Source organism: Pseudopodoces humilis, chromosome 2 (assembly GCF_049639895.1).
Source record: "Pseudopodoces humilis isolate 2021_Gansu_Grassland_sample_001 chromosome 2, ASM4963989v1, whole genome shotgun sequence".
In the NCBI taxonomy this organism is placed as follows: Eukaryota; Metazoa; Chordata; class Aves; order Passeriformes; family Paridae; genus Pseudopodoces; species Pseudopodoces humilis.
Window position 1 is genome coordinate 105,880,458 of NC_142201.1, and position 27,699 is coordinate 105,908,156.

General features: G+C 41.0%; 1 protein-coding gene across 4 annotated transcripts in view; it reads right to left on the reverse strand.

The window, feature by feature from the left end:
* Nucleotides 1-27,699, reverse strand: part of ROBO1 (roundabout guidance receptor 1) — a 690,461-nt gene that overhangs the window by 285,458 nt on the left and 377,304 nt on the right. Inside the window, exon 1 of one of the 4 annotated variants that reach the window (XM_088050996.1) lies at nt 6,056-6,584. The exons of the other annotated variants lie outside the window; for them this stretch is intronic. Within the exon in view, the coding sequence (XP_087907122.1) occupies nt 6,056-6,110 (55 nt within the window). The 5' untranslated portion in view covers nt 6,111-6,584. Of the gene's footprint in view, nt 1-6,055; nt 6,585-27,699 lie in introns of those variants that run through there. 4 annotated transcript variants of the gene reach the window in all.

Below are 27,699 nucleotides of genomic sequence, written 5' to 3' on the forward strand. Positions count from 1 at the left end.
AAAACACAAGGCAAAAGATTTTTTATTCCCCTTTTCAGCATAGCTTGCCTCCTTTTGGTAAGGCCACCTTAAGGTTACACCATTCAATAAACCATTCTGTCCTCAGCAAAGGTGAAATGACTTGGCTGCTCACGGGTGTGAGCAGAGCACTCTGCACCTTCCCCTTGGCTGCACTTGCTCAGATGGCAAGCAGGCTCTAATTAAAAAGACTGGCCTGACGCCACTCACAAATCTCATTACTGTCAATTTATCAATTTTGTTTTAATCAGTCATACACAGACACACATGAGTCTTAGTCAGAAATTTTCCTAAGCTTCAGAGCAAGAGAGGCAGGGAAAATACCTACAAGTCTGAGAATAGATCTCAGTATTTAACTTTGTTGGTTGCTCATATACCCCTCTACTTTCTCACACATAAAAAAAAAAATAAGTTTCCTCACTTCATTTTCAAAAGACAGGAAAAGAAATAGAATATATTTTCCCTAAGTCCCTATTCATTGTTTTATTTAAGTGTAGGACATTAAGTATGAGTACTTACACCTAAAATGGGCAAGCCCACATAAATAAGCATCTCTCCCTGTATGCTGTTGTTTTAACACCAATTATGTCATACACACTCCTTCCTGGTTTAAAAAGGCCCCAAGATGTTCCAGAACTACATTTTATCATTTTTCATATAAATCTGGTTACATGCACCATTTTTTTCCTAATGAGCAGTGAACCAACGAAGAAATTCTGACATCCAGAATTAAATTAACCCCCTTCTTATTTCAATAATGCTTACTATCACCTTCAGGGTAAGGTAACTCACAGAAATGGCTTACATTAATAATCAGGATACTAAAAGATTTAGCTCTTTAAAAGCCAGAACTCAAGACAGAATATCACAACTCTGCACACCTGACTGAAAACTTAAGTCATTATTAGCTTCCCAGGTGTTTCACTTTTTCCCCTGTTGAGATTATCCTTAGCAGCAAGTCTCAGCTGTGAGAGTCCAACATAGCTGGCTGCATCTATGTCAGCACTATTAAATATTTGTTCTCATAAGACATTTTCTTTCTTCACATAAAATGTCCTTCTACCCACAAGAATTTAGTGCTGATGCTAAGCGCTGACACAGCAAGCCAAGAGACAACAGTGTATGATTGAAATATACATGTATGTGTATTAATGTATGCGCACCTTTCTCCTGAAAGAAGATATAAAATAGCAAATTATCTGTCCTTAAAAGCATCTCTAGCTTTCATGACACTTAAGAATATTTCTTTGTTGCTCTTCTCTCACCTTTTGGTCAAGCTTCTCATCACTAGCTGAAAAATACCCTTATTTCCCCTGTTTACACAATTTATTGGACTTAAAATACACCTCGGTTGCTACTTCAGTTACCTCACTATTTACCTTACAATTTTATGAAGGGGCACTCAGGTGAAAAGCTAGGGAAGGTTATCACCACCAAATGAGATTATATAACAGAGCACACAAATAAAATGTGTCAGGACCTCAGCATATGAAATTTTTAAGTGCCATTTTGTTTGCTTGGAAAGAGCAAGGTCACAAAATAATCTCAAAACGTGAACAACTAACAGCAACAAAATGACCCGTTCCTAACCATTCAAATACACAAAACCCACAACAAACTCACAGCAGTAACTTAAACATTGACAATGGGAATCCTGACTATGAAAGGCAAATTTTTGAAGAAGAACCCAAGCCAGCTACCGGGACACCAAGCCAAGTGACCGTTATCCACACAGAGAATTTAACAACAACAGAAATACTACACTGGGAATTGCAGCAAGTGACCCGACTTGCTAGACCCAGCAAATTACTATTACATTCATTAGGGAAAGCTATCCCATAATGAGACATAATATTGCACTTGTTTGGGATTGTGAAATAGAACTCTTCCAGTTATTTAGGAAAATTAAGTGCCAACCAAAACCAATGTTATTTGAAAGTGAGGGAACAGGTTCCCAGATATTTTACGTACAACTGTAGATTTTTCTGTCTCGAATTTTTACATATTTTCTCTTTCCACCTTCTAATGAAAACTAAATTGGTTTTGATTCCTTACAAAATCTTTTTGATGATCACTTCCAAACCATTTTATGTTAAAGCATTGCTTGGTAAAGGTATTTGATGTCTAATATTAACATGGTAAGACTGCTACCCAAGTGTCACTAGTTCCTGATAATATTTATAATGGCTCATCTATCATTGCAAATACAATCGAAACCTTTAACATGTAGATCCAGGAGTATCCTTCACATAAATTCATGTTTCCCAATAAACTCTTACGGGCAGTTCATATGATTCCTCCAAAATTCAGTATCCTGAACAGATGATCCCTGCTAATGAAGTTACTCTAACTTCAACAAAAAAACATCTGACAAACAACACTGAGTCCAATGAGCAAAAATCAGCTCGAGTGTTCTTCTGGTTTAAACTAAGTTAATTGCCAGGAAATAGGGGGAAAAAAAAAAAAAAAAAAGTGTCTATTTCTAGCTGAAAGATAACAAAATTCACACATAAATTGAAAAAAAAAAGACGTTTGCTCTGCACAGATACTATCAGTACTCATAAGGATAAGTGGCTTTGAATCAAACACTTGGATACTTGGAGAATATTTCATCACAAGTAAGGAATTACCAATTTTACAGCATGTGGTTATTTCTTTGATAACTTGAAGTCTTCAAACACAATACAAGTGGGGCCAGCTTCTCCAGCTCTAAGCAGCTGGCTCAATCTTTCTTAGTCTCCCAGCAAAATTACTTAGAACAGCACACAGTGCATTAGGGATAGGTGAAAAATATAATTTTTTTAAGTTTTCTTGGGTGACTTATTTGCTTTTACAGATTAGGCACTAAATACTTTTATAATCCTTCTAATTATTGTATAATTTTTTTTAAAAAAATCTTTCCTAATTTATTACTATTAGACAGAGAATACATAAAAGGAGTAGAACCAACCACTTTCAGAAATGCTCTAGCACTTCATGAGGGAGCTTTTAAATACCAACTTCTGAGGCAAACAAAATGTATCAAGGAAGTAGCTGATTTATTTACTCCAATAGGTAGGTTAGCCAGCTGGAAATTACTCTGGGGACACTCCATGGACACCCTTAAACTATTAACCAACAGAAGATAACTCTCCCATGAAGGAATACAAGAGACAATTTTGCCCTCCACTGGCTAGAACTATCACTGAAAAACACGCCTGCCTCACTGTGTCAGCACTGCCTGCTCCACACAGCATGGAAAAACCTCTGGAGCAAATGTACCAATCTCATCTGAAGTGCAATAATTAGTAAGGGATAACACGGACAGGAAAGGGTGAAAAGGTGGGTGTTGAGCAGATGGGAATCAGCAGTGCAATAACTCATCAAAATATAAAGATTTCCTGGGAGTGAAACAGAAAAATCACACAGTAACATATTTAGCCTTGAGAATAGCTAGAGCAGTGAACACCCATGTGGAAAACCAGAACCTTGACACGAGTTCCCAGCAAAAATGTTCTGCATGTTGCCCTTCAGATAAATGAAAGCTTTTCTTTTCCAAACATACTCATTTGATGCTGCTGCTTCCTGGGGAGTAGAGAGATGAAAAATCCATGGATTCTGTAGCAAAGTATGCCTCAGAATGAAGGAAAAAGGGCAGAAAGCAGGTAAATACTCAAGAAAACATGGATACCAGAGAAGTATCCCTTAAAGCAATTCTTATTCTGTATGCAAAGGAGCACTGAAATTACACTGAGAGAACAGGGGAGGAAAGCTGCTATATTCCAATTTTCAACACTATTCAAATTTAAATTTATTCAACATTTATTAACCACAGGCTTACATGAAAGAAGGTACTTCACAGGATTCCACAGAGACAAAACCAAGGTAAAAATTAGGGGGTTTAAATTCTAAGTGGTTTGCCAATTACTGCTCTAACAAACACTAACCCACTTACTTTCTTATTATTAATTTTTTTTCTCTTTCCCATCCCCCAATTATTTCCCACCTCTCAGCAGAAGTTTCTAACATCCCATTTAGAGTGTGGCCACACAAACCATTGATTCAGCAGCGGGTGTAAGTGAGGGAAGTGAGAACCTTCAGTGGAAGAGGGAGGAAAGGATCAATCAAGTTGCAAGATCAGCTGTCAGTAGAACTCAAAGGATTTCAGTGTGGAAACTGCTGTAGATGACTCCTGTCCTTCCTTCTGCACTGCAGCCATCTGCCCTCAAATTTCATCCTGCCAAAGGTTTCTGGCATCTCCATTGTTCCAGACACAAGACTAACTATTTGACCACACTCTAGTTGAGAGGAAAGAAATTCCTCCTGGTGAAGGAATCGAAACAGCATTATTATCTGGTGCCTGTCTCTTATCTTTGTTACTGAGTTTGCTTACATGACAAAATTAAAAGCCTTCATAAAAATTCATGGCTTTTTTTCCTTTTTTTTTTTCTCTCTCCAACTCAGCTGGAATCAACATTATTAGAGAGTACATCCCCATCCTGGGGGGGGAAAGAAAATAAATTGAAAAAAAACTTGCATACAAATTTATTGAGCATTTACGTGATAAACAGATGAGAGGATTCAAAAATAAAATAAATTAAATATTTCTTTTTCTTAACTTGGAGTTTAAAACATCCCAATACATAATCAAGTTACAGAGTACGCTATGAAGTCAACTTTTCTAAGGTGGGGACGATTGCCATGAAAGATTCAAAAGGAGCAAATGGTTGAAAAGGATCTTCCCCATTCCATTTGTTTCTTCCATCACATGAAGGAGGCAATACAGAGGAAAATCAAATTAAAGATGGCATGACTGACACAGTCAAAAGTGAACAGGGCGAGAGCTACTCAGGGATGCAAAGTTTGCCATACTCAATGCCACAAGGAGCAAACTAATACCTAAGAGGAAAACTTTAGTTAAATTTATGATATAATCTAGAAACAGACATAAATTACTACATTTAGTGACATAATTAAGACTTCAAGCTTTAGGCAGTGTACTTAAGTCCTTCAAACACTTCATTCATTCATTCACTGACCAGATGTCTCATGCTACTTTAATGGCTCACAGGGGTCCTCTGCAAACATATAAGAATCAGTTGAGGTAGAAAAGTTAGCGCCCAAACCAACCTTCACTATGGCACAAGCATTTACTGCGTTCACTCAGCGTGTGACAAAAGGCCTTCCGAAGAACGAGAAGCAATGCTGCAGGGAGACAAACCCGTCCTCCCTGCGAGGAGCAGGGTCCTTGTGCGGAGGCAAACCCCAACACCTCCACATGCTCTCCTCTCCGGGAGAGCCGCTCTCCACGGGGCACACGGAACCAAACCTGCCCTCCACAAGGCTCCCTCAGCGCCGCCCCATCTGTAACCTACAGCCACGATAAGATGCCCCAACACGCATAAGCCCCGCGCAAACTGTGCCTAATGACCACTAATCCCCCCCTATCTCCTCGGCCATCGCCCCCGCTCCCACTTAGCACGCCGGCACTTCACTTCACGCACGTGGGTAAACTTTAATCGCCAAGGTGAAGCAAAACCCATCCCTAGGACCTCCGTTCCCCCCTCACCGCCGTGGTCCCCCCGCGGTGGCGGGGTTAACCCGGTCCGGAGGCTGGCAGGGGGATGCGCCAGGGACCGCCCGGCGGAGGGTGCGCGCTACCCGCGGGCAGCCGCAGCGAGCGGCGGGCGCTGCCGCCTCCCGCGGGACGGAGGGGTCCCAGCCCGCCGCCCCTCCCCGCCGGAGCTCAACACCAGCCGTGTTGAGCCGCATCAATCGACCCTCCGGAGCTGCCGACGGTGGGAGCCCTGGGACCAGGACAGGACCCGGCACCGCGCATCCCCCCGCGCCCGGCCCCGGACAGCCCCCACGGCCGGCGGCAGCTCCGGGGGCAAACGCGCCCCGGGTGCCCGCGGGGTGGAAGCCGAGCTTCGTTTCCGAGCAAAGGAGGGGGCCGGGAGGCGCGGAGGGGACAAACTGGGCGAGCGAGGGGGGGAAGGAAGGGCTGCGAGAGCGCTGCCACCGCCGCGTATCCGACCCGCCCGCCTGAGGTGGTTACCTGAGGTGACACAGATGAATCCAAAGAGGTAAAAGTGAGCAAACTCCGCGATCATTGTCCTCGGGTGGCGCCTGCAAGCAGTCTCATGCCAGAAGAGAGGGGGGAGAAAGGAAGAGCCCCCAGTTGTAATTCCACAAAAGCTTAAGGCAAGCGAGGTTCTCTAATCCCGCCGGACTGCCGGGACGAGCGCCCTCCGGGCACGGCGCTGTCAGGTCCGCTGGGCTCCAGCCGCACGCCAACTCCGGCCGGCCTCCCCTGTCCTGGCCCGGGCTTTCCTCAGAGGCGCCTTGACACTTCCCAGGACTATCCAGAGCGATAGGAGAAAACAAAAGATCCTCGAGTTCCCGCAGCCGAGGTCCACCGCCTCCCGAGCACAAGTTGCTGCCCCGGCCCCAGACTCCGCTCGGGGCGCCCGGGACGAGCCGGTAACGGAGCGCAGCCGGGACGGGCACGGACCGGCCACCGCCTCCCTCCGCGAAGGCGAGGGGCGGGCAGGGAGCTCCGCGAAGTGTCCCCGCCGAGTCAGTGCGCTCCCGGCGAGCGGCGGGCAGAGCGCGGCGGAGGAGCGGCGGCAGCGCCCGCTCCCATGGCGGGGGAAGGAGGCGGGCGCGTCGGGGGCCGCGGCGGAGCCCGGCCGCGGTCAGGCGGGGCGGCGGGCAGGGGAGCCCCGGCGGCAGCCCCGAGCCCAGCCCAGCATCGCCGCCGCCCCCGCCCCTGCACGCGGGAATCCCACACTCGCCCCCGCCCCAGCGCCGGAGGAGGGCACGAGAGGGGCGATGGAAGGAAAGAAGAAAGAAAGGGGAGAGAGGGCGAGCAAAACTTCCCCGGGCCAACGCCCCCGAGCCACCCACCCCAACCGCCCGCCCTCGGTGCGGCGGCTGCGGGAGGAGGAGAGGGAGGAGGAGGAGGAGCGGCTCCTCGCCTTGCCCCGCCGCCGGGGCAGGGGTGCACGAGTCAGGCGGGGCCGAGCCCGCCGCTCCTGAACTTTCTGGTGTCACGTCGAGCCGCTCGCCTCCGCCGCGGGTTTCCCCTTCCCCCTCCCGGCCGCCCCCGCCTCCTGCCCGCGCTGCCGCCGCCGCGGCAGGTCTGGTGCCGCCTCGGGACACCTTAAAGGAGCCGCACCTACACGGCCCCCGCACGCCCCGAGCGGCGCTGCCCGGCCCGGCGCATCCCGCTCCGCCCCGCGCGGGGCCGGCGCCGCCTCCCGCCCCTTCCCCCGCCGAAGGTAAGGCGCGGGGCGGCCCCCGGAGCCGGCGCTGCCCCGGGCATGGCCCAGCCAGGAGCAGGGGGAGGGGATGGGGGTAGCCTCGGGCGCAGAAGTTCGGATTCCCCGCGCCCACCCCCGCCGGAAAGAAGCAAACGCACAAAACCCCCGCGACGGTCTCCGCAGGCATTCCCGGCGAGCGTGGAGACTGCGCTCCGCCGGGTGATTCCTCTGGCCTGGCCGTGCTCCAGGCGTGGACCGAATCTCTAGGAGAAGCATCCTCGAATCGTCGCTCCTGCGGTTGGGTGCACGGACAAATACTACAGGAGCAACTCCGCATGGCCATGTCACACGATGAGAGATGGTGGTGGGGGAAGAAGGGGAAGAACACTGCATGGGAAAAGGGAAGGTGGACTTAGAAGAAGTAGCACTACCACCTCACAGGAAAGCTCCATCTATCCCTAGATTTGATTCATTAAGTTATGAGGATTGAATGAGGCGGAAGAAGCAATTTCATTTCCAAGCAGAGTACTGAATATAGTAACCCCATTGCAAGCACGTCTGCAGTGGTATAATAAAACTATACAGAAAGACTCTTGATGTACTTCCCGTCAGAGGATTTATACGAACCCCACACTGTTATCAGCCAAACAGGTTTGGGTGCTCACAGCCACCATCAGTCAAACCACAAGGAATGTCACTGGGTTTGCCCCATATTTCGTCCCTCAGGGCAAACTGACCAAAAGTCCAACAACAGAAAGATCCTATGCACTGCACTGAATCTGTTTCAGTCCACTCTTATGTGTCTAAGTTCCATAAAGACAAATTTCAATACCATAAAGCAAAACTGGTTTACATTGGGAAAGGAAGCTCCTGGTTATATGTGTACAGTGTGTCTGTTTCAGCAGCACCAAACTGGCAAGATTTTCTCCTAAAACTGAAGAGAATTCACGAACATCCAAAAGTTAGAAAAACAATCTAGTGTTTTAACACCAATCAGACATTAATTTTCACCGAGAAAAACGAATTAGTGTCCTACTTCAAACACATTTAGAAAGCAATCATAGCTGTGCAATCAGTTACAGTGAATACTTTTGAATATGAGCAGATTTCTTCAAGCTGTACTTAGCCAACCATTTCTCTTTCTTTTGTGATCTCATGCAGCATTCTGCACTTCATGAAAGAAAAATGTATTAGCACCTCCAGAGTTACAACCACACTGCAAAAGCAGTGAAGAGGCCTGAGATTATCCTTGAATCCTAGTGAGAAGTTAGAGATTTCAATAAATTAGATTTGGGCTTGCTCTTTTATAATTGATTAAATAAACAGGAGTCCCATGCAAGGCTGTAAATGGGCCTGGAGAGTACATTTATTTCACCTGTGTTCTCAGAGGGGGTCAAATATAAGTAAGACCCTAACTCTTCTGTTTCTCATGACTAGAATTTCATATTGTATTTAGGTAATCTGTCCCAGTTACTATATGGTCAGATTTAATTTTTTTAAGCCTAGACTAAATAGTCTTCTGGAAGAAAACACACTACCATCACCACCAATAACATTTTGAAGACCATTTTTCTTTTATTCCTTCTGTAGTATCAATACTTGGCAGACTGATATTGTATGAAATTTTGAACATATTTGAAGTGATTGCAACTGTTTAAAAAGCAGATTCACACATCTACCAGTAGTTCACTCTAAAGGGAATAAATGGGTTCACTTATTCTGTGAATGTACATTCACACATATATTTTATGTACATTTACATATACATGTACATTTACTTGTAAAGTGTCATTCTTATGTATCCCTCTCTTTGTATAGGATATATAATATTTCCTCTAATGTTTAATTATAAAACATATTTTAATGCATTTTATGGCATATGTATTATCTAGAAACAAAAATGAATCCATTTACTTTGTAACTGACAACAAATATATACAATGTATACAGAAGGCAAATAAAACATTTTCCTAATTCCCAGAGAGTTTTCTCAACTCAAGATGAATCTGTTTCCTGTTCATTAGTGCAATAGTAGGTTTCTAGAATCACTCATACTTTTGCTTAGGTTATTTTTTTGAAAGGGTCAGTAAAATTTTAAGTCTTCTGTATGCTGGTTGCTAACGTGAAATTCACATGCAGAGAAATTCTCCATACAGCAGTGGATTAAAGCTCTTGAAGCTTGAATGACCTTACCACATGATCATGAGATGAGCCTATGTATAAGAGTTTAAAGCTTTTGTGCCACAGTTACCCCATCTCTAATGAGCCTCTAAGACTATTTCAATCACTATAAAGAATTTTTTTATCCTTTGAGAAGAACAGAGTCATTCTACTTTGGGTACCTATAGTGAAAGTACAGTAGAGCTTCAAAGGCTTGTTCAATTTGTACTGTCTCAGATACTTCATGGCATAATGTTTAGCTGTCAGTGCTTTCTTACTTCAGAAAAATTGCTGGGAGTGAATGTATACTGCTCTAATTATCTTTCTTAAAATTCATTTAGATTGTAATAATATATAACAGCTGCACAGCTGAGTGAATCTCTTCAAATTGTAAGCCTACAGAATTTCATCAGAATGTCTTGTAAGTAATTGACATCATCTCTAATTCTGCAGATGTTCTTACAAAATGTGTGCTGTTAAAACACCCTTATTGTCCTTGATACGGAGACATACAGACATTCATGTGCGACACACACGTATATGTGTGTCTGTCAGAAAATGTTTCTAGGAAAGGAAATACTGCTTTAACCTCTTCAGATGTGGGGAACAGTGCATCTATGAAATGATAAAGCAGATGTACTTCCTGTGTTCATTCTGTAATATGTAACACCATTTTTAAGAAGTACACAAAGGTAATTTCTGGGAGAACAGAACTACTCTGAAGAAAAGAGTTACGCATGCTGCCTGAGTTTGAGGCACAGGGCTTAGTCATGAAACCTCCAACAAAAAAGAACAGGTTCTCCGGAACTGATAGTTGTGATTCAGCAGATGGCACTCTTCCCTCAAAGTGACTAAAATCAGTTCTGCCTCTGATACAAGGGAAGATGTGCTTTGAGAGACTATTCAGAAGAACTTGAACTTCTGTAAGTACTGAAGATCCCAGGCACTTCTCTCCAAGGACAGAGGCACGCACATGACGTCTTGGATGTGTTGTGGGGGCAAACACACTCTCTCCACAAGCCTTTTTGAACTTCAAATGACTCTCCCCTTTCCTGATCTCCAAACTACCACGTAGCCTTCCGTTTATCTGTGGAGCTGGCTGCCAGGAATACCTCTGTGTGTACATTACACGGTCACACACGCTCGTGTCTGCGAAAGCTCACGGAGTTTATCGCTCCCAGGCTGGCAGCCAGGATTACTGCATCTGTATCTTTGTTCTGTAGGCTACAGCTAAGCTCCCATTGACATCACAGAGATTATGTAGATACAACTAAGTTTCAAAAACTTTCTTCCAGAGTGTTTAGGACACTGTGGAAGTGATGGGTTGCATTATTTAGTGAACTGCCTTAAAAAGCTATTATAAATATTTTTTCTAAGTGTAGGCTGAAATTAAGTGGGAAAATACGAGGAATTATATATACATCTTTCTTTGTGTATTTGTATCTAAGTATATTATGGGCCCTAACCGTGGTAGGAATTCTAGCTAAAGTCAATAAACATACCTGATAGCAGAACAGTACATCATTTCAGTGGTATTTTCATTATGGAAAAAAATTGGATTTTTCTACATTTGATCTAAACAAGCACTGAAATGTTAGAAGAAGGAGCACTGTAAAGGACAGCTGAATATAAGAAGTGCATGAGTAGCAAAAGCTTGAAAACCTACAGTTGCCATGTAATTAATTGGGATAATTATCATGAACAAAGAAGAAATGTTATGATTTCCATGCCCATATAAGTAAATTTCTGTCTCTTTCTTGACCCGTCTGGTTACTGTTTAAACATGCTGTTCAAAGACATTGTTTTCTTGTGTTTGATTGCTTGGGCCTTACCATGATTTTGCTTTTATTTACATTAATTTTGTGATGTAATTCTTATTTTCTTTGATGTTACTCTTAATTGCACTACTAGTAAATTCAGACTTCCAGTGCCTTTCACTACATACAACATTTAGAATAGTACTCAAATCACTGCAGAGCAAAGAATAATAGCAATAAAATATAAGATTTTATTTGCTATGATGAATTCACAGATAGAGACCCTAAAGAAGCTCAAGCCTCGTTATGCTAGGTGTATAGAAACATCACCATAAAAGATACTCTCTTCAAAGGATTTATAAAGCATCATTATCAACATAAAGAACTTAAAGAAAAAATCACCACTGGCATAAACATGCAAAATTCCATTGAATTTTATCCTTTAATATTCCTTTATATTAGGGGTGAATGGGTCTTTTCATTTCTGTTCAAAGATGCTGTAGCACATCCTCACTGGGAAAAAAAAAAAAATCATTGAAGCTATATTCCTTCTGTTGCCCCAGCAGAAAATGCTCAAGGCATATTTGCTATTCAGTCTACTCAGCAGACTAGCTCAAACCCTTTAAAAAATTATAATTATAGGAAATATTGTATAGAACTCCTGCTTTGTGGCTTTGTTCTTGTTAGTGACAAAATGCTAATCTGCTTAATATGTAATTTATATACAAACAATACAGTATTTATTACAAAACCGGTGTTATCTCTGATATTGCCAAACAAAGAGAGACCTGTCCCTGAAATCTCAGTATTTGCTTTAAATGTTTAACAAATGAGCCATTCAGTACTCACTAGCTCCTTGCCTCAATATGAGGAGTATGAGGGTGTCACCTAGTGGATTCTTCTGGCTGCCTGGAAGAGAGCTCACAAGCCAAATCACCCAAATGGCATTGAATGAACTAACAAAATGAAAGAGAAAGGCTTCTTTTTCTTTATTTAATTACTCCAGGAATTGTGAGATCTTCAACACAGCGTTATTGTTCTGTAATATCTGCCTTTGGGTTCCCATTCATGCCACAGAATCTGTTGGCACTGAAAAGGGCTTTAAGAATGATGCATCCAAAATGTTGAAGAGAAAATTACCTATGCTCCTGGATCAGAGGATAGGTTTAATATTACCAGAGACAACCTTTTTCAATGAATTGCACAAAACTTTTGTTTAAGATTACAAAAAATAAGTGGAAGAAATGATATATTGTGCCTGTAAGTTTCATCAGTTATATTTTAAAAGAAGGAACTATTCCATGGTTTTCAGCAGGCCATCAAAAAAAGGAGGGGGGTTGCATGTATTAATTTGAGATTGCTGTATGCATTTATAATTCATGAATAGTTAAGGTTAACCTTAGCAATCTGGAGATGAAAAGGATTACATAAACTATCCATCTTATTTCTTTGATTGAATTACTGCACATATTTAAAGCAGACGCCACTTAAGAACTGAATACCTGCAGTGAATTAACTCAGTCAAATGCAAAGCAGATACCCAGCCAGCTCACCCAGTACCATTGCAATTGCATGTTGAAATTTAAAATAACCAGCATACAATTTATAATTGCATGATGAAAGCCTATCTGATCCCATATATTTAACCTCTTTTAATTAAAAAAATGCTTACTATAGTTTTAATATTGCATTCTGCCCTTGAGTGGAGGAAGGGAAGAAAGCAAGGATGGAACTACAGATGATAAAGACATCCTATTTTTGTGCCTAGAGCGTGCATTTGAATTACACCCCCTGAAATTCTTGAGTGTGTGCTGTGTGACCGGCATGGGAAGAGGAGACAGCCTTTGCCCCATGATAGTATGCTTATTTTTTTTGTGTCAGAAGTACACCCTACCCATCAGCAAACACAGTATGCTACTGGAAGCAGCAGCAAAAATCTTATGTTAGCACTATACTTTGTTGGCCTTGCTGTTGGTGCCCTGCCATAATATGTCTGTTTTAATGAACAAGTGGATCTGCCTTCCTCTGTGTATGATGGCTAACACATCCTTAGCCTTTCCTGCATATACAAAACCCACATGGTCAATCTAAAATTCCTTGCAAAATACCCCTGGTGAAAAGGTATGAAGACCCCAAGAGTCCTTATCCATATTAAAAGCTCTCAAAAGCACACTTCAAGAGAACTGTGAAAATGTATATTACTTAATTTAATTAGAAAAAGAAAATGCATTTAAAGGTATTTAAATTGTTTGACTACAAACTACCTCTGCTTTTTGAGGTAGGAAATGAAGAAAAAAAGGAAAAAAAGATTAGTTAAATCCCTCACCCTCAAAACAGAAGAGAGTTCTGTTGATCAGAAGCATGTTATTTTGTTAGATATTAAATGTTTTCTGGCCCTTAGAAGTATTTCTCCACTCTTTGGACATAGAATTATTCAGGTATTTTCTTTTTAATGTATTTTGTCTTGTCAACACTGTTGGTGTAGGTCCTAATGGATTCTGCTGTGAAGTGCCCAGGTGATGTACATTGCGGAGTTCAGTAGGAGACACTGACGGAGCACTCAGCCTGCAGGGCAAGTAAGGATTACTGCTGAGGGAGAGAATACTGTCAATGAGCCTTGTATACCCATCCATACAGCAGCCTATTTCATTTTAAAACAGTTCTTTCCAGCAGCAGTACCAGGCTCCCATACCACATACATCTCCTTGTGCACAGAAGGTCAGACTGCCTTCAGAATGGGGGGAAAAAAAGGAAAACAAACTAGAGGGAAGGCCTTGGGCCCCAGCTAAATATTTCATTAAAATGAAAACTGGTCTTGCATGTGTTCTCTTTAAAACCTCCCAAAGGACAAATCTGTCAGGGTATGTCTACATAGTTAGGAGCATCCAGTAACACAACTATTCCTCCCACTCTCCGAGACGGCCTGACACGAGCCAGCTCCAGCGCAGAAGCTGAGTAAATATTCTCTGCTGGTGCCAAGGCTGAGCTAACACAGGTTGTGTCTCAACAGGCCTTATTAGCTCAGGCTCATTACTGTAATAACAGGGCTCCGTGGCTGCTGTGCCGCAGCTGGCTCCGTGTGCCGGGCCCGCGCGAGGAGCAGCGCTCCAGGACGCGCTCCTGGCAGTGCAGACATGCCGTCAGCGTGTTCCTCCTCTTCTTCCCGGAGCTCTTCTCATTCCATTTCAAGCCGGCAGCTGCTCCTCTCAAAAAGCTGTCCTGGCACACAAGGCCATTTGAAAAGCAGTGGGCTAGTGGAAGGTTGTGAAGTGCCGGCTGGCGAGCACAAAGCACGACCTTAGGCAAGGATCGCGCAGGTACACAGCTTCCACTTCCCTCTTCCATCGCCTCTTAACAGAGAAAGTGTGAGAGTAAGTGACACACCGAGCACTGGAGGAGCACTTACAAAAAAGCAGCAATCTGCTTTCTAATAAAAAGTTGAAAACTCTCCCTTTTCTTTTATATGAATGGGTAAGTCTTGTACTATCTTAGTTGTTACTCAGTAAACACAATTTATCTGCTTTTACCCTCAGCTGCACTCCTGGACAAACAACCTACTGTTTAGCTGGAGTGCGCAGGCAGAGCTCCATGGGCTCACAAAACCCACTTCAAAGAACACAACAAGAACAGAAAAATTGCTTTTTAAATCCTACTGCTGTACAGGCACAGGACCAGCATGGCAGCTCAGACAGCAGTATCAGACTAAATAAATATTAAGACTAAAGAAAGTCTCAGGCAAAGCTCCTACAGACCACAATAGGAGAGCATATTATCTGGGATCTGCACCTTCCACATAAGATCCCTGCAGTTGTAGTACTCAGGTGAGTAAGAGAGCAGCAGTGAGGCACAAACATTATGTGTCAAAACCATAATTTGAAATTTACACCTACACACAAAGATGAAGAAAATGATTCTAAATTATTTTGCATTCTTTATTTATTTAATTATTTCAGGTTTTATTTCAACCGACATTTTTAGGTGTTGCTTCATAATGATGGAGCCAAGAAACCGTCTGCTTTTGTGTGTTCAAAATAGATAGTCACACATGGAGGTAATAACCTTAGGCCAGGGGAGATTTCCTTGGCACTCAGAGGGTTTTTAATATTGAAATTTTGCATATTGCCATGGAAAGTTTCTACTAACCAAGAGGGAACTCTTTTTAAGTGGTAGGGTAAACTATTTGCCTGAGTAGAAGTTGGAGAGATTTCATTCAAGCATATTCAGTTGGTTCTCATTATGAACAACTTTATGTTTAATTGAATTTTTTTTTTATATTTGCTTCCCAACTTTTAAGAAAATATACACACTTGCTTTTTGAGACACATTTTGGTATGCAATATTACTTGCACTGCAAGATTTGCATTTTGATTTATTGAAGCAAACGAGGTTTAAAAACCCTGACTTATTATAATGGGAACATCCTCTCAATCAATTCAATGTGATGATAAATACACGTCTTTCAGTAAAGTACTTACCTAACCTTCAATGTACTTTGTTCTTACCTGGATTGGTTCCAAAATACACATTTTAAGTGAACTATGCTGTAATGCCCTCTGCTGGTACTGAGCTGGTAAAAACACCCTAAATTTCCTTTGTAGTTCATTTGAAAAGGTACAAAAATGGTATGAAGACCTTGGGCTCTAACCACCTTAAACTTCTAACAGTACCCTAGGCTGATTATAGACTCCAAGAAGATATTTTTAAAATAAAACTAGACAAGTTGATCTTAAAAAATTCCAAATTTGACATAAACTTTTCACAAAGTTGCCAAGAGCTTCAAGGTTTCTCAAGAAAGGATATTTGCTAAATTTTCAAAATTTAGTGAAAAATTCCATAGCTAAAGGAATTAACTGTTAAAGAGCATCAACTGACATTCATTTAACTTAAAAAACTTGATACTGCATTAAGAAATCAAGCCTGAAAATTTTACCATAGTAGTAATGTTAGCTTTCAGAAAGTTCTTGGCTTATATTGTACCAGTCCAACACATGGTAATATCCACAGGCTGAAGCCACTCTAAGTAAGGAAATGAATATATGCACTAGGACTTACATTGTAACTTTGGTTGATATTTTAAATGTCTTTAAAAATAAAAAAAAAAAATGGGAATGACAACTCAGACAGTTAAGTACAGACAATCCTGCTTCAATACTTTTATGGCATGAATACATGGAAAAAAGGAAATACTGAAAAATCAACTTAAGTTTTTCCCTGCTCAACTTATTACTGCCTGACAGAAGGCTTAGCGAGAAGCTACCCATTCCCAAGGAGTTAATTAGTACCTTCTGTGAATAAATACCAAACACACCAACATCTTATATGCAGCAAGATTAAACAAGTAATGTTTTTTAAAGTTCCGCAGCCTTTGAAGTATGCTGGGTTAAAATTGCCTTAATTAGATAGCATAATGCTAAAAATAAGGTTAGGGCATTCTTGTTTTTGTCTTCCTTTTCTCTCTGAACTCAGAGTAAAAATTATAAGCCTGGCTCAAATTTGGCATCACGGAAACATGAACGAGATTTTCAGAAGTGCATTGAGGAGGGAGATATTCAACTGCCACTGACAGAACTCCCCTTGGTATTTTTGATAATTCCACCCTTAACCCTTTATAAAGAATCCCTTGAAAGAGATTTTTGCTTGAAGCCATGAATCTGCCCATCAGATAAGCATGGCGAATCACCAATTAACAGGAGACATGAAGGATTCTCTTGATTACAGTTTGGACAAGCATTTCTCTGGAGAGCTGCTGCTTTTGCTCAAAATCAGCCTGTCTCCTCCATGTTTGAGCATGCTTCACAATCAGAACCCAGAGAATTTTAGTGCAACAGAAACATGGGCTTGATTGGCCCAAAATGATTATTTTATTGTTAAGGCAAAATCTTATTGCTGTGTCACATCATTTCATATGGCAAAAGCTGGCATCTGAAATGATGCTCTGCTTTTGTGGGACACAATAGCGTTGGAAACAAATGATGAATACATGCAACGTGGTAATAAACACGTTAAAGGCAAACGTTTGCACTCATGACTATTGTGTAGATTCAGCCCAATCCTTAGAGGATTTCAGGTTCTTGGATCTGCCATGTCCTAAGCTGGTAGTAGCTTGAGGTGACAACCCCACTGCCTGAGAGCAGGTGTGGAAGGCATTCCTGCCACTTTCCAGATATGTAGAAAAAGCTGGAGTCCATCTGTTTTCTTCCCCAACATTTTTAATGATTTGCTGTACTGATTAACTAAACTATATTATTTAAGTCACAGCGAAGACAAGAGTAGAGACAAGTTTGAAATAGCATGACATAGTTCTTTTTGAAACCTACTTTGTTATGATAAATATTGTAGTGACTTTTATTTTATCTTTTTGGGTTTATGTTTGAAACTTAACTTACTAACTCCAGGAAACAGTTACATCAGTGATCAGATTTCCTATCAATGAAATAATGTGATGCCTAGGTAGCCTGTGAAAAATTTGCTTCATTGCTACTCTGGAAGATACTGCAAAATGTAGTCTAGAAAAGTAAGATTTATGAATTTTCTCTTATCTCTACTCTCTTCTGTAAAAGACTGTATTACAGGTAACCCTAGTTCCATTTATATGTAAACATTTCCTACTTAAGAGGTTTGTATTGTGTGCAGTGGTTGAAACAAGACATGCTGAAGAAACAGCCTATTCTTTTCCTACCCACTGGAATCAGAAAAAAACTATTTATTTGACACTGAATTCTCACTTAAATGGCAGAGAGACTGCGGACCACTGTGAAAAATCCCTGTTGCAGACATGAGAGGACTACACAAACACAGATTGGTGCAAAATTTTAACAATGTAAATAAACATCCTCCTCAAATGCTCCCATGCCTGTCATGATGCTATACAAAGCATAGGTCTAGTTCTGAATAACAGTAAAAGAAATCTGTCTTGGTGTGAACTTTACTGTTGCAATGATGGCAGCCATTCCCATGGCACAGCAATATTCCCTGTTTCTCACAAACAATCACACACTAACGGCAAGAGGCAGAGGGGAGCACAGAAAAGCCTCAGTGCTCTATTGCCAAGCACATGACAACCCCCTAAGTCTGACTGAGATTCCATGGCCATAAAGTGGATCCAGAAAATCCATAAAATCCAAAATCCTTATGTTCTGTCTGCTCATCCTTGCCATCTGAAACACTGCCATGTCCAAATAAGAACACAACAGCTCTACCTCACGAGGCCTGAGGTCATGAGTTGTGGGGTAATGTCAGTCTTATTTCTGTCATATCCTGGAAAATCAGGAGCAATGTATTTGCACCCACAGGAAAAAAAGAAATAGCAACAGATAAATAGCTTTTTGGGCAGATTTATGCCTGTCTGTTAACAAGGTTAGTAAGACTTTAAATAGATCTTCTACTTTTGAAATCAGGCAGCAGCTTCTGGAGGTGATATTTACAAACAAATTATTAGTACAAACAATGTCTAATAAAACAGTACTGAAGAGTCAAGGGAAGAAATGGAATTTTCATTTCTTGATCCCTGCAAATTACGATAAGGTGCTTTACTGGAAGCCTTAGGCAAATACCAGTGTGTCTTATGGAGCCCAGCAGAGGGGTTAAATCAGTGAAATTTAAATGTCTTTTATCACAATTAATCAAGTGGTCCTTTTTTTTTTATCATTGATGTTACAAATTGAATTATACTAGACAATATATTATTTATGAGATGAACAGCAGTGTTTTTAAAATGTTATATATTATAATGGATTTAAAAGGTTTTATCTATCTCTGTAAGTATAACTATGCCACAGCTTGCAAGTGATTCTTTTCTATTCTGTTGACAAAAATGAACATAGATCCAAAACATGATAGCCACAAAATGGGAATGAATTACTCCTTTGTCACCCCTTCAGTTTGTGGTTTACAGACTACAACAAGGGCTGATTATATTGATGTGCCTAATTATGAAAGTTAGGGGAATTTTCATTTCTTTCACTGATGTCTTCAGTTGATTACAAGTGAGATTGGAAAACATCTTTTAATGAAATATGCAATATAGAGTTGTACTAAATCCAATCATACACTGCTCAGCAAAGCTGCAAACAAAATGAAACAAATACAAATCCTCAAATATTTCAATGAAATGAGTAATTAACAGTTTTCTAGTATGGAGCTTCATGAAGTAAAAAGAATAAATCTCATAAAATAAAGGCAAGACACTAACAATCCAATTTCATGCAGAATTCCAACTCCTGAAAGGTCTGAAGCCTCAGGCACTTAGAATTTACTGTTCTCATTCACAGAAATGATTTGCAGAGCTAAATGAATATTTTAGGGTCTTTTCTTTGAGTCAAATGATCCATCTGTTTACTAAAACAATTCACTGCAGAGCAAAAGAGGTCATTTCAGGGTAAAACCTCCATCTTAACAAAGGGTAAACCAAACAGGGTGTCAAGCTGAACTATTTGAAGTATAAAGTAACATAAGATAACATTTGATGATGGTCAGATTGTATGACCTTTCTGCTCCAGCATTTTTAAGATGGAGATACAAAAAATCTTTTTTTTGGAAGGCATTAAATTAACAGAGATTTATATTTCTATGACATTATCCCAGTTTTACACTGCTCAGTAGTGTTGATAATGAACATTATTTGTAAAAATGCACATACTCTCCAACTTACAGCCACACCACCACACAAGGGAGTGTTTCCAGTAGGCTACGAATTTGTAAGTTGAATCAAGGCAAGAGCCACACAATGTTTTCATCTGACTCCGTGAGAGAAGATGAATGGGAGAAGATGAATGGAAGAATGAGAATGAGAGATACTATTTATTTCAAATTCTCAATTTGCAGTAAAATTGCCATGTTTTATGTGGGACTTATGTGGTAAGGGAAAAAGAATAAAATAAATTCAGTAGGAATACGTTTGTCTGAACTGAAACCATACTATATCTCCTAATTTTAGCATTACCAAAAATTTCAGTGGTGTTAGATTTACAATACAGCTTCTACTATAAAAGGGCAAAGTCCCTATAAATGGCTGTATTCTCAAAACTAGAATAAATTTTTTCTTCCTAAAATAGAAAAGATAATAGACTACTTGCCATGATTCTTCAAATACAATCCTGATTACCAAGAGTTATCAGAATTTATACAAAATAAAATCTCTTCTCAGTGAGGTGATTCCCTCCAGTTGTGGTGTTTCTTTTTGCTAATCCTTGCATTGCAAACAGGCAGGTGTAAACACTGTATTAGATCACAATATTCTGAATTAGAAGAGACCCACAAGGATCAAGTCCAGCTCTTAATGGTCCATTGGAGATCAAACCCACAACAGTACAGAGTCTAGTGGAGGAAAACAAATTAAGCACTGCATTGACAGTATTGTGTATAATCTTCCAACTTAAAACCTTATCTGATGGGTAGAAATGGGTACAAGCACAGCTCTGTGTCCCAGTCAGAGTTTATTGATGCATTTGCATCATCACACACAGTACAGCTCCATGGACGCCGGGGCCTGTTCTGGTTAACCCAAATTTCCTTCCCACGAACATAAATATAGGTCATCACCTCCATCACAAAATTCCAGGATAATTTGTTTTACTTGCATATTTTTCAAAAGATTTTTTCTAAAGCCACAGTGGAAACTTTTAGAGGTTTGTTTTTTTGGTTGCTGCAAACTCTGTGAAGAAGCAATGAAACTTTTAACTAAGAGTTCTGAACTTGAGTGTTTTGGCTGAATCATGGATCATCTGATTGGATCACCTGAAACAAGCAGCTCAGCTTCCTTGGTTATTTTCACAGAAAATTCTGCAACAGTTGTTTGCACACAATTAGAAACTGAAGTGGCTATAAGAAAGGGATGGGCTAATTACTCTGCAGTTTCCTGTAACACCGTAGCAATTCTCCTACTATTATGCAAAAGACAAACAATTTCTTTTCCTAGCCAGAAGTTTTGCAGTACAAGAGGAAATTGCTCAAGCCATAGCAAAGGACTTCTATTGACTGTTACATGTACAAAATGTGTGCACTCCTCTTTGACTCTTTTGTCTTTTACCCATTTATTTATTTCAGAAGGAAATCATGAGCTCTCTGTGCAATTAAGATCTTGTCCTACTGTTTGTATTAGAGGTCGCAACTCCTTCTTAACTTCATCTTGAAAAAAATCATAACAGTCTATCAACAGGAAAATTCTTTGCATGTGTTTATATAAACTTGCACCTCTCTTTCACTTGTTGATATTGTATTATCAATGAGCAAAAATTGCATCAACAGCCTAATAAAACAAACAGGGCACATGATGGTACTATTCATTCTTTCAGTAAAAATTTATAGGATAACTTTTTGTTGCCACCACCCTGGAATTGCAGGAGATCTTTTACTGGGGTGATGTTTTTTTTCTTGTGCCCATTCTGGAAAATGCATTTGCCTTTGAAATTCACGAAGATGACATGAAATAGGGGTGAATCTATGTAAAATATCAGCATCAAAATAAAGTTTTATTCTCCAAGAAGGAGGGAAGGGAGGAAAGGGATGGAGGGAGGGATGGAGGGATGGAGGGAGGAAGGCAGGAAGGAAGGCAGGAAGGAAGGCAGGGTGGAAGGCAGGGTGGAAGGAAGGGAGGAAGGGTGGAAGGGAGGGAGGGAGGAAGGGTGGAAGGGAGGGAGGGAGGGAGGGGGGGTGGGGGGGGTGGGGGGGGAAGGAGGGAGGGAGGGAGGGAGGGAGGGAAGGAAGGAAGGAAGGAAGGAAGGAAGGAAGGAAGGAAGGAAGGAAGGAAGGAAGGAAGGAAGGAAGGAAGGAAGGAAGGAAGGAAGGAAGGAAGGAAGGGAGGAAGGGAGGAAGGGAGGAAGGAAGGAAGGAAGGAAGGAAGGAAGGAAGGAAGGAAGGAAGGAAGGAAGGAAGGAAGGAAGGAAGGAAGGAAGGAAGGAAGGAAGGAAGGAAGGAAGGAAGGAAGGAAGGAAGGAAGGAAGGAAGGAAGGAAGGAAGGAAGGAAGGAAGGAAGGAAGGAAGGAAGGAAGGAAGGAAGGAAGGAAGGAAGGAAGGAAGGAAGGAAGGAAGGAAGGAAGGAAGGAAGGAAGGAAGGAAGGAAGGAAGGAAGGAAGGAAGGAAGGAAGGAAGGAAGGAAGGAAGGAAGGAAGGAAGGAAGGAAGGAAGGAAGGAAGGAAGGAAGGAAGGAAGGAAGGAAGGAAGGAAGGAAGGAAGGAAGGAAGGAAGGAAGGAAGGAAGGAAGTGGCGGAAGGAAGGAAGGAAGTGGCGGAAGGAAGGAAGGAAGTGGCGGAAGGAAGGAAGGAAGGAAGGAAGGAAGGAAGGAAGGAAGGAAGGAAGGAAGGAAGGAAGGAAGGAAGGAAGGAAGGAAGGAAGGAAGTGGCGGAAGGAAGGAAGGAAGTGGCGGAAGGAAGGAAGGAAGGAAGGAAGGAAGGAAGGAAGGAAGGAAGGAAGGAAGGAAGGAAGGAAGGAAGGAAGGAAGGAAGGAAGGAAGGAAGGAAGGAAGGAAGGAAGGAAGGAAGGAAGGAAGGAAGGAAGGAAGGAAGGAAGGAAGTGGCGGAAGGAAGGAAGGAAGTGGCGGAAGGAAGGAAGGAAGTGGCGGAAGGAAGGAAGTGGCGGAAGGAAGGAAGTGGCGGAAGGAAGGAAGTGGCGGAAGGAAGGAAGTGGCGGAAGGAAGGAAGTGGCGGAAGGAAGTGGCGGAAGGAAGGAAGGAAGTGGCGGAAGGAAGGAAGGAAGGAAGGAAGGAAGGAAGGAAGGAAGGAAGGAAGGAAGGAAGGAAGGAAGGAAGGAAGGAAGGAGTCTCTGTGTCTCTTCTGGCTATGAAAACCACTAGAGTTTCCTGTGTTCTGCCATGTGCTGTACAGTACACATGAAGTGTGGAGACAATGATGATGGTAAGGACTTGATTCTTGCTTTTATCTGTTTGCAAATCTCTCTTGAGTTTTAACACCCAGACAAGTGTTTATCCTTATGTCTTGCTTTCAAAGCCACAGATAGATTCCCACAAAGGTCTTTAGATAAACAGTAAAAGTGCTGAATGTTGTGAAAACATACGTGTTTCTTCCTTCAGATCCATTCCTTTGTATGCTTCTTTTTATTAGTGTTGAGGTTATTACACACACTGGCTAGAGATAAGCTAGATTTAATCTCATAAGAAAACAGATGCCATCTCTAAAATGATTTAAACCATACAGGTGCTTTATATTAATCAAATTCTATTTTGCTTTGAGTATAACTATGTCAATTGAGGTACTTATCTGTTCACATTCTGTTCAAATAAATTACTGCTAATCATGTTTGAGGGCATGTTTAAGAGTTTTTAAACTGGTAATAGATATTACATCTTTTTGAAACTATCATAAATATTATACTCTAACAGCTATAGTACATCTGGATAACGTTCACTGAATTGAATTGATTCATAATCCTTTCTACCTACTGTGCTGCAGTAACCAGACCTAAAAGAATGCTATTATTAGACTGTGCAGAGTACACTTGGACTATACAGTAGATATTTTTGAGGTGGGTACCACAGCCTCACCCATTTGACAATCATTGTATATTCTCATATCTCAGTTGTTAAGTATTTATTGCAAGATTGTGACCTGTGCTATATATTCAGACTTGCTGTGGGAGTAGGCTGTTAGCAGGAGAAGCAAAAGAACCAAAGATATGATTTTCATTTCTCACTGGGAAACACAGTTTTAAACTGTGGGAGCGCAGCAGCGTTCAAATTTATTTAGGTGAAAAAATCAATTTTTCTTTTGACTGAAAACACAAAGGTTTTCATGTGAGGTACTTCCACTGAGCTGTAACCCTGCTGTTTTAATATCACCAACTAAATTATTTTCAGAATGGAAAGATAATCAAGTTGAGACTAACAGAAGTCTCAAGTCTTTGCAAGTGGCAAAGAACACAATGGAAAAGATCCAGTGTGATTTGGTTGATGTCCTAAGGTAGGGCCATACAAAGTGCTCACTGAGAGAAGGGAGTAGGTGATGGAAAAAGGATTCGGAATACTTGGCCATGAATTTCAGAATTACAATTAGGAGATAAGGGGAAAAGTGAGAGAGGGGAAATGAGAGAACTAATACTGAAGACAGTTCAGTTAGCATATATTGAAGGAAACCAGGGAACAGGCAGATGCAGAAGTCGAGAAAAAGTGATAGCCATGCTCTAATGAGAAGTGGAAAGGATTAGAATGGCTTCAGTAAGTCTAGCAGCACAGCATTAACCCTGAGAAACCTAATGACATTTGGGAACTTAAACAAGGCCTCATATCTAGTCTGGATGCTATCAAGGCAAATGAAAATCTTTAGCAGCAGCACCACTTGAGTTCTTATTCCAATGTTATGACAGTTACTGTTCATCAAAAGGCTGCACTGTTGAGAGGAGGACGGGCTTATGCATTAAATATCTGAATAGAAAAAAACCCTCATCCTCTGAGCATACAGGAATTCCTATCCCTTTCTAAATAATACTCTCCTCCTTATTCTCTTTGACAGGAGTCAAAATGTCCAGCGTTTGACAGTGACTGAGCCTTAAGAATTGTCTCCAATCATCACTGTCTTTCTACTTTCCTCTTGGCTGCCTATCTCGTGAAATGTGATTTCCCAAGCCCAGTGCCAGCCACCAGTGTTCTTCAATCAAATTTTTCATAGAGGCTCACAAATGTCACATCAACCAGTCCAGCACCTCATTATAAAACAGAGGGTGAAACATTGGGAAAAGAAAGCAAACAGAAAAGAAAAATGTAAATAGCATCACTTCTTGGTTACCAGGTGCATTTTATCTTATCTCTCTCTGTCTCCCAGGCTGTAAATTCCTTGAGGATAAGGGCTTCTTTAACAAGTGCCTTTTCCAAAGTTTATCACAGCATCATGCATGTGTTCTAGCACAGTGACAAATCTGTCATAGAGCTACTTTTCAGCTATTGTGTGTTATCTTATGCAATACTACTTTGATATTATTAATTATTATATCATATGATTTCTGTTTTGCCATGGCAAAACAAAAATCAAGAAATTTTTTTTATTTCAGTGTCCTCTTTCTAGGAGATTTGTGTCAAGCCTAGCTTCTCATCAGCCTGAAACATGAGGCAATGCATGAATAAAATAAGTATTCAATTTGTTCACTCTCACCTTATTTATGCTGAGATTTTATGCAGCTTTGTTAAATTTCACCGTACTGGTCAGATTACATGAGATTTAGCAAACTGAACTCCCTTTATACAAAATTGTGTTTCTAAATTTTAACATTTAAACATTTAAACATTAATTTCTAAATTTAAACATTTCTAAAAGCTGTCCTAAAGTCAGGACTTGCCATAGAGCCCTGCATTCTGAGCAATACTGTTCACCTATTAGTCAACAGCAGACATTCGAAGCATCTGTACTTTTATGTCTTCATCCAATTTCTTCTTGGTTGTATTCCTGCATAACCTTTTCACTTTAAGTGTGCTGATTTCAGGTGATTTGAATGTAATTTAATTCCAAATTCATGGCATATTGGCTGTTTTTATCCAAGCCGTGTCTAATACTTGTCCTTGGGGCAAAGGTGTGTGTGAGCACTTTCTTTGCACTGTTTATAGCCCAAATTTGCATTTTTTCCTCCACCTAACAGGAATTGAAACTAAAGGAGGAATTTGCTGGTTTTGCTTCTTTTGGTACAGTGATCTTTTACACTTTCTATTCATATTCCAAAATTTCAGTTGTAATATTTCTCATTTAATTCATTTAATTTGTGTGGTTTCTTAATCTGCTTTTTTTACTATCTCAGTGGAGTGGGTAGGTTGTATAAGTAAAAAGAATTTTTCCTTATGGCTTAATACAAATGGTGAAAAAGGATGGTTTATGGTCTGGGATTAACCCTGAGAGATCCCAGTAAACCAGAAGGTAATCCCAATTTACCAGAAGGTAAACTCCAATCTAATTTTACATGAGCATCTACATATATAAAGTGGAATTAAAATTTGCATACAAGCCTAACAGTGCACTCACAAAACTACATGTTAATGCATGTTTTATTCCTTCAGGTAAACCAGTGCATGTTCATATTAGGACTGTGTGACAACAGGCTTATATTCGTATGGCTTATATTCAGGGAATGAGAGCAATATTTCACATTTGAGCTAACAAGACACAGGAGAGCTGTTCAACAGCTCTCGGCCTCTTATTTCTCATGTACAGACTTCATAGTTGCTGGTATTAAGAGCAGAGCTGACCCCAAAGCCTCAGTGAGCTGACAAGCAATGCCACTTGTGTCACTCCATTTCCTTGGAGAGGAAATGGCCGCGCTATTGCATAACTTCCCTCTTCATCCATGTGGAACAGAGTTAAGTATCTGTTCCACCATTTTGTGGCCAGGCCTAGAAAGAAAGTACACACCCTCTTATGTGTGCCAGAACATGTCCATACACTGTTAAGTGATAAATTTAGCAGGGAATTTGAGGCTATGCATTTTTTTTTCCTTCCCAAACCTCAGGTTTTAGAATCCTAGCTCTTCTAAAGCTACTTTAAATGAAAAGTGTTAAGCTGGACTTCTAAGTCCTACTGCTTGCCAAAACCAGGAGGACTGTGGTTATTGATTACTTCAAAGAACTGATTTGGCACCAGCTGCAGGCTACTGAGAAATAGTACAAATGCAACCAATGGCTTATTTTGTTAGAGTTTGGTGGGTTATTTTCCTAGATGCTGCGTGTGAAAGATTTATGCAGCTTAAAGGAGAGAGCTGAGATTTCCTCTCATCTGGTGTGGGGAAATTCAGCCAGGGAGTTAGTGTGGGATAAAACAGGCTCTCCAGTCAGGTTTTTCCTGGTAATTGCCATGAGGAAGCAAGGACTCGCTAGAATCTACATTTTGCTGTACATCCCCAGTGCGGAAGGGGTAAAGCAAAGGTAATGCTCATTTAACAAGGATCCATGCCTATGAATAACATTTTCTGCCTCTGACTGAATTCCAGGTCATAACATACGTGACAGAAATATATCCATTTACCACAGGATGAAACGCTACACCTAACCTATAATCACTGGAAGGCTTACTTTTTAAAACTCTCCATTTTGTATTGATACAAAGACATTTTCCCTTTAAAATGGAAGAAGACTAAAGAGATCATGCTGAGGAAATTATGCAGATTTAACAAAGTCCATACAAACCAATTAGTTTCAAGGTCAGAGGTGACATATTTTCTAATTAATACCAGTTTAAGCTTCTATTTATGAGCCTGTGAATAAATACACCCTCACAGGAACAAGTATGAAAGGCAGAGTATCTACAGAGGAGGATCAGGTTAATTTTTGTACTACTATGTTATACTAATAAATAGTAACCCCTGAAGAACAGCTTATTGATAACTCAAAGAATTTCTATCATTGCCCTGTATTTATGAGTTTACAGAGGAGATACAGACTCAAAATTTGTAAAGACTATGGACATAATGGCTAGATCCCTGGGGAGCCTTAAAACAGAGCCTTTGATTCAGGATATACTACAGCAAGCCTTCATTTGGGGGCATTCCTTGTGTCCACAGTAGCACCACCTGCCTTAAAATGGCTGCTTTGAGGC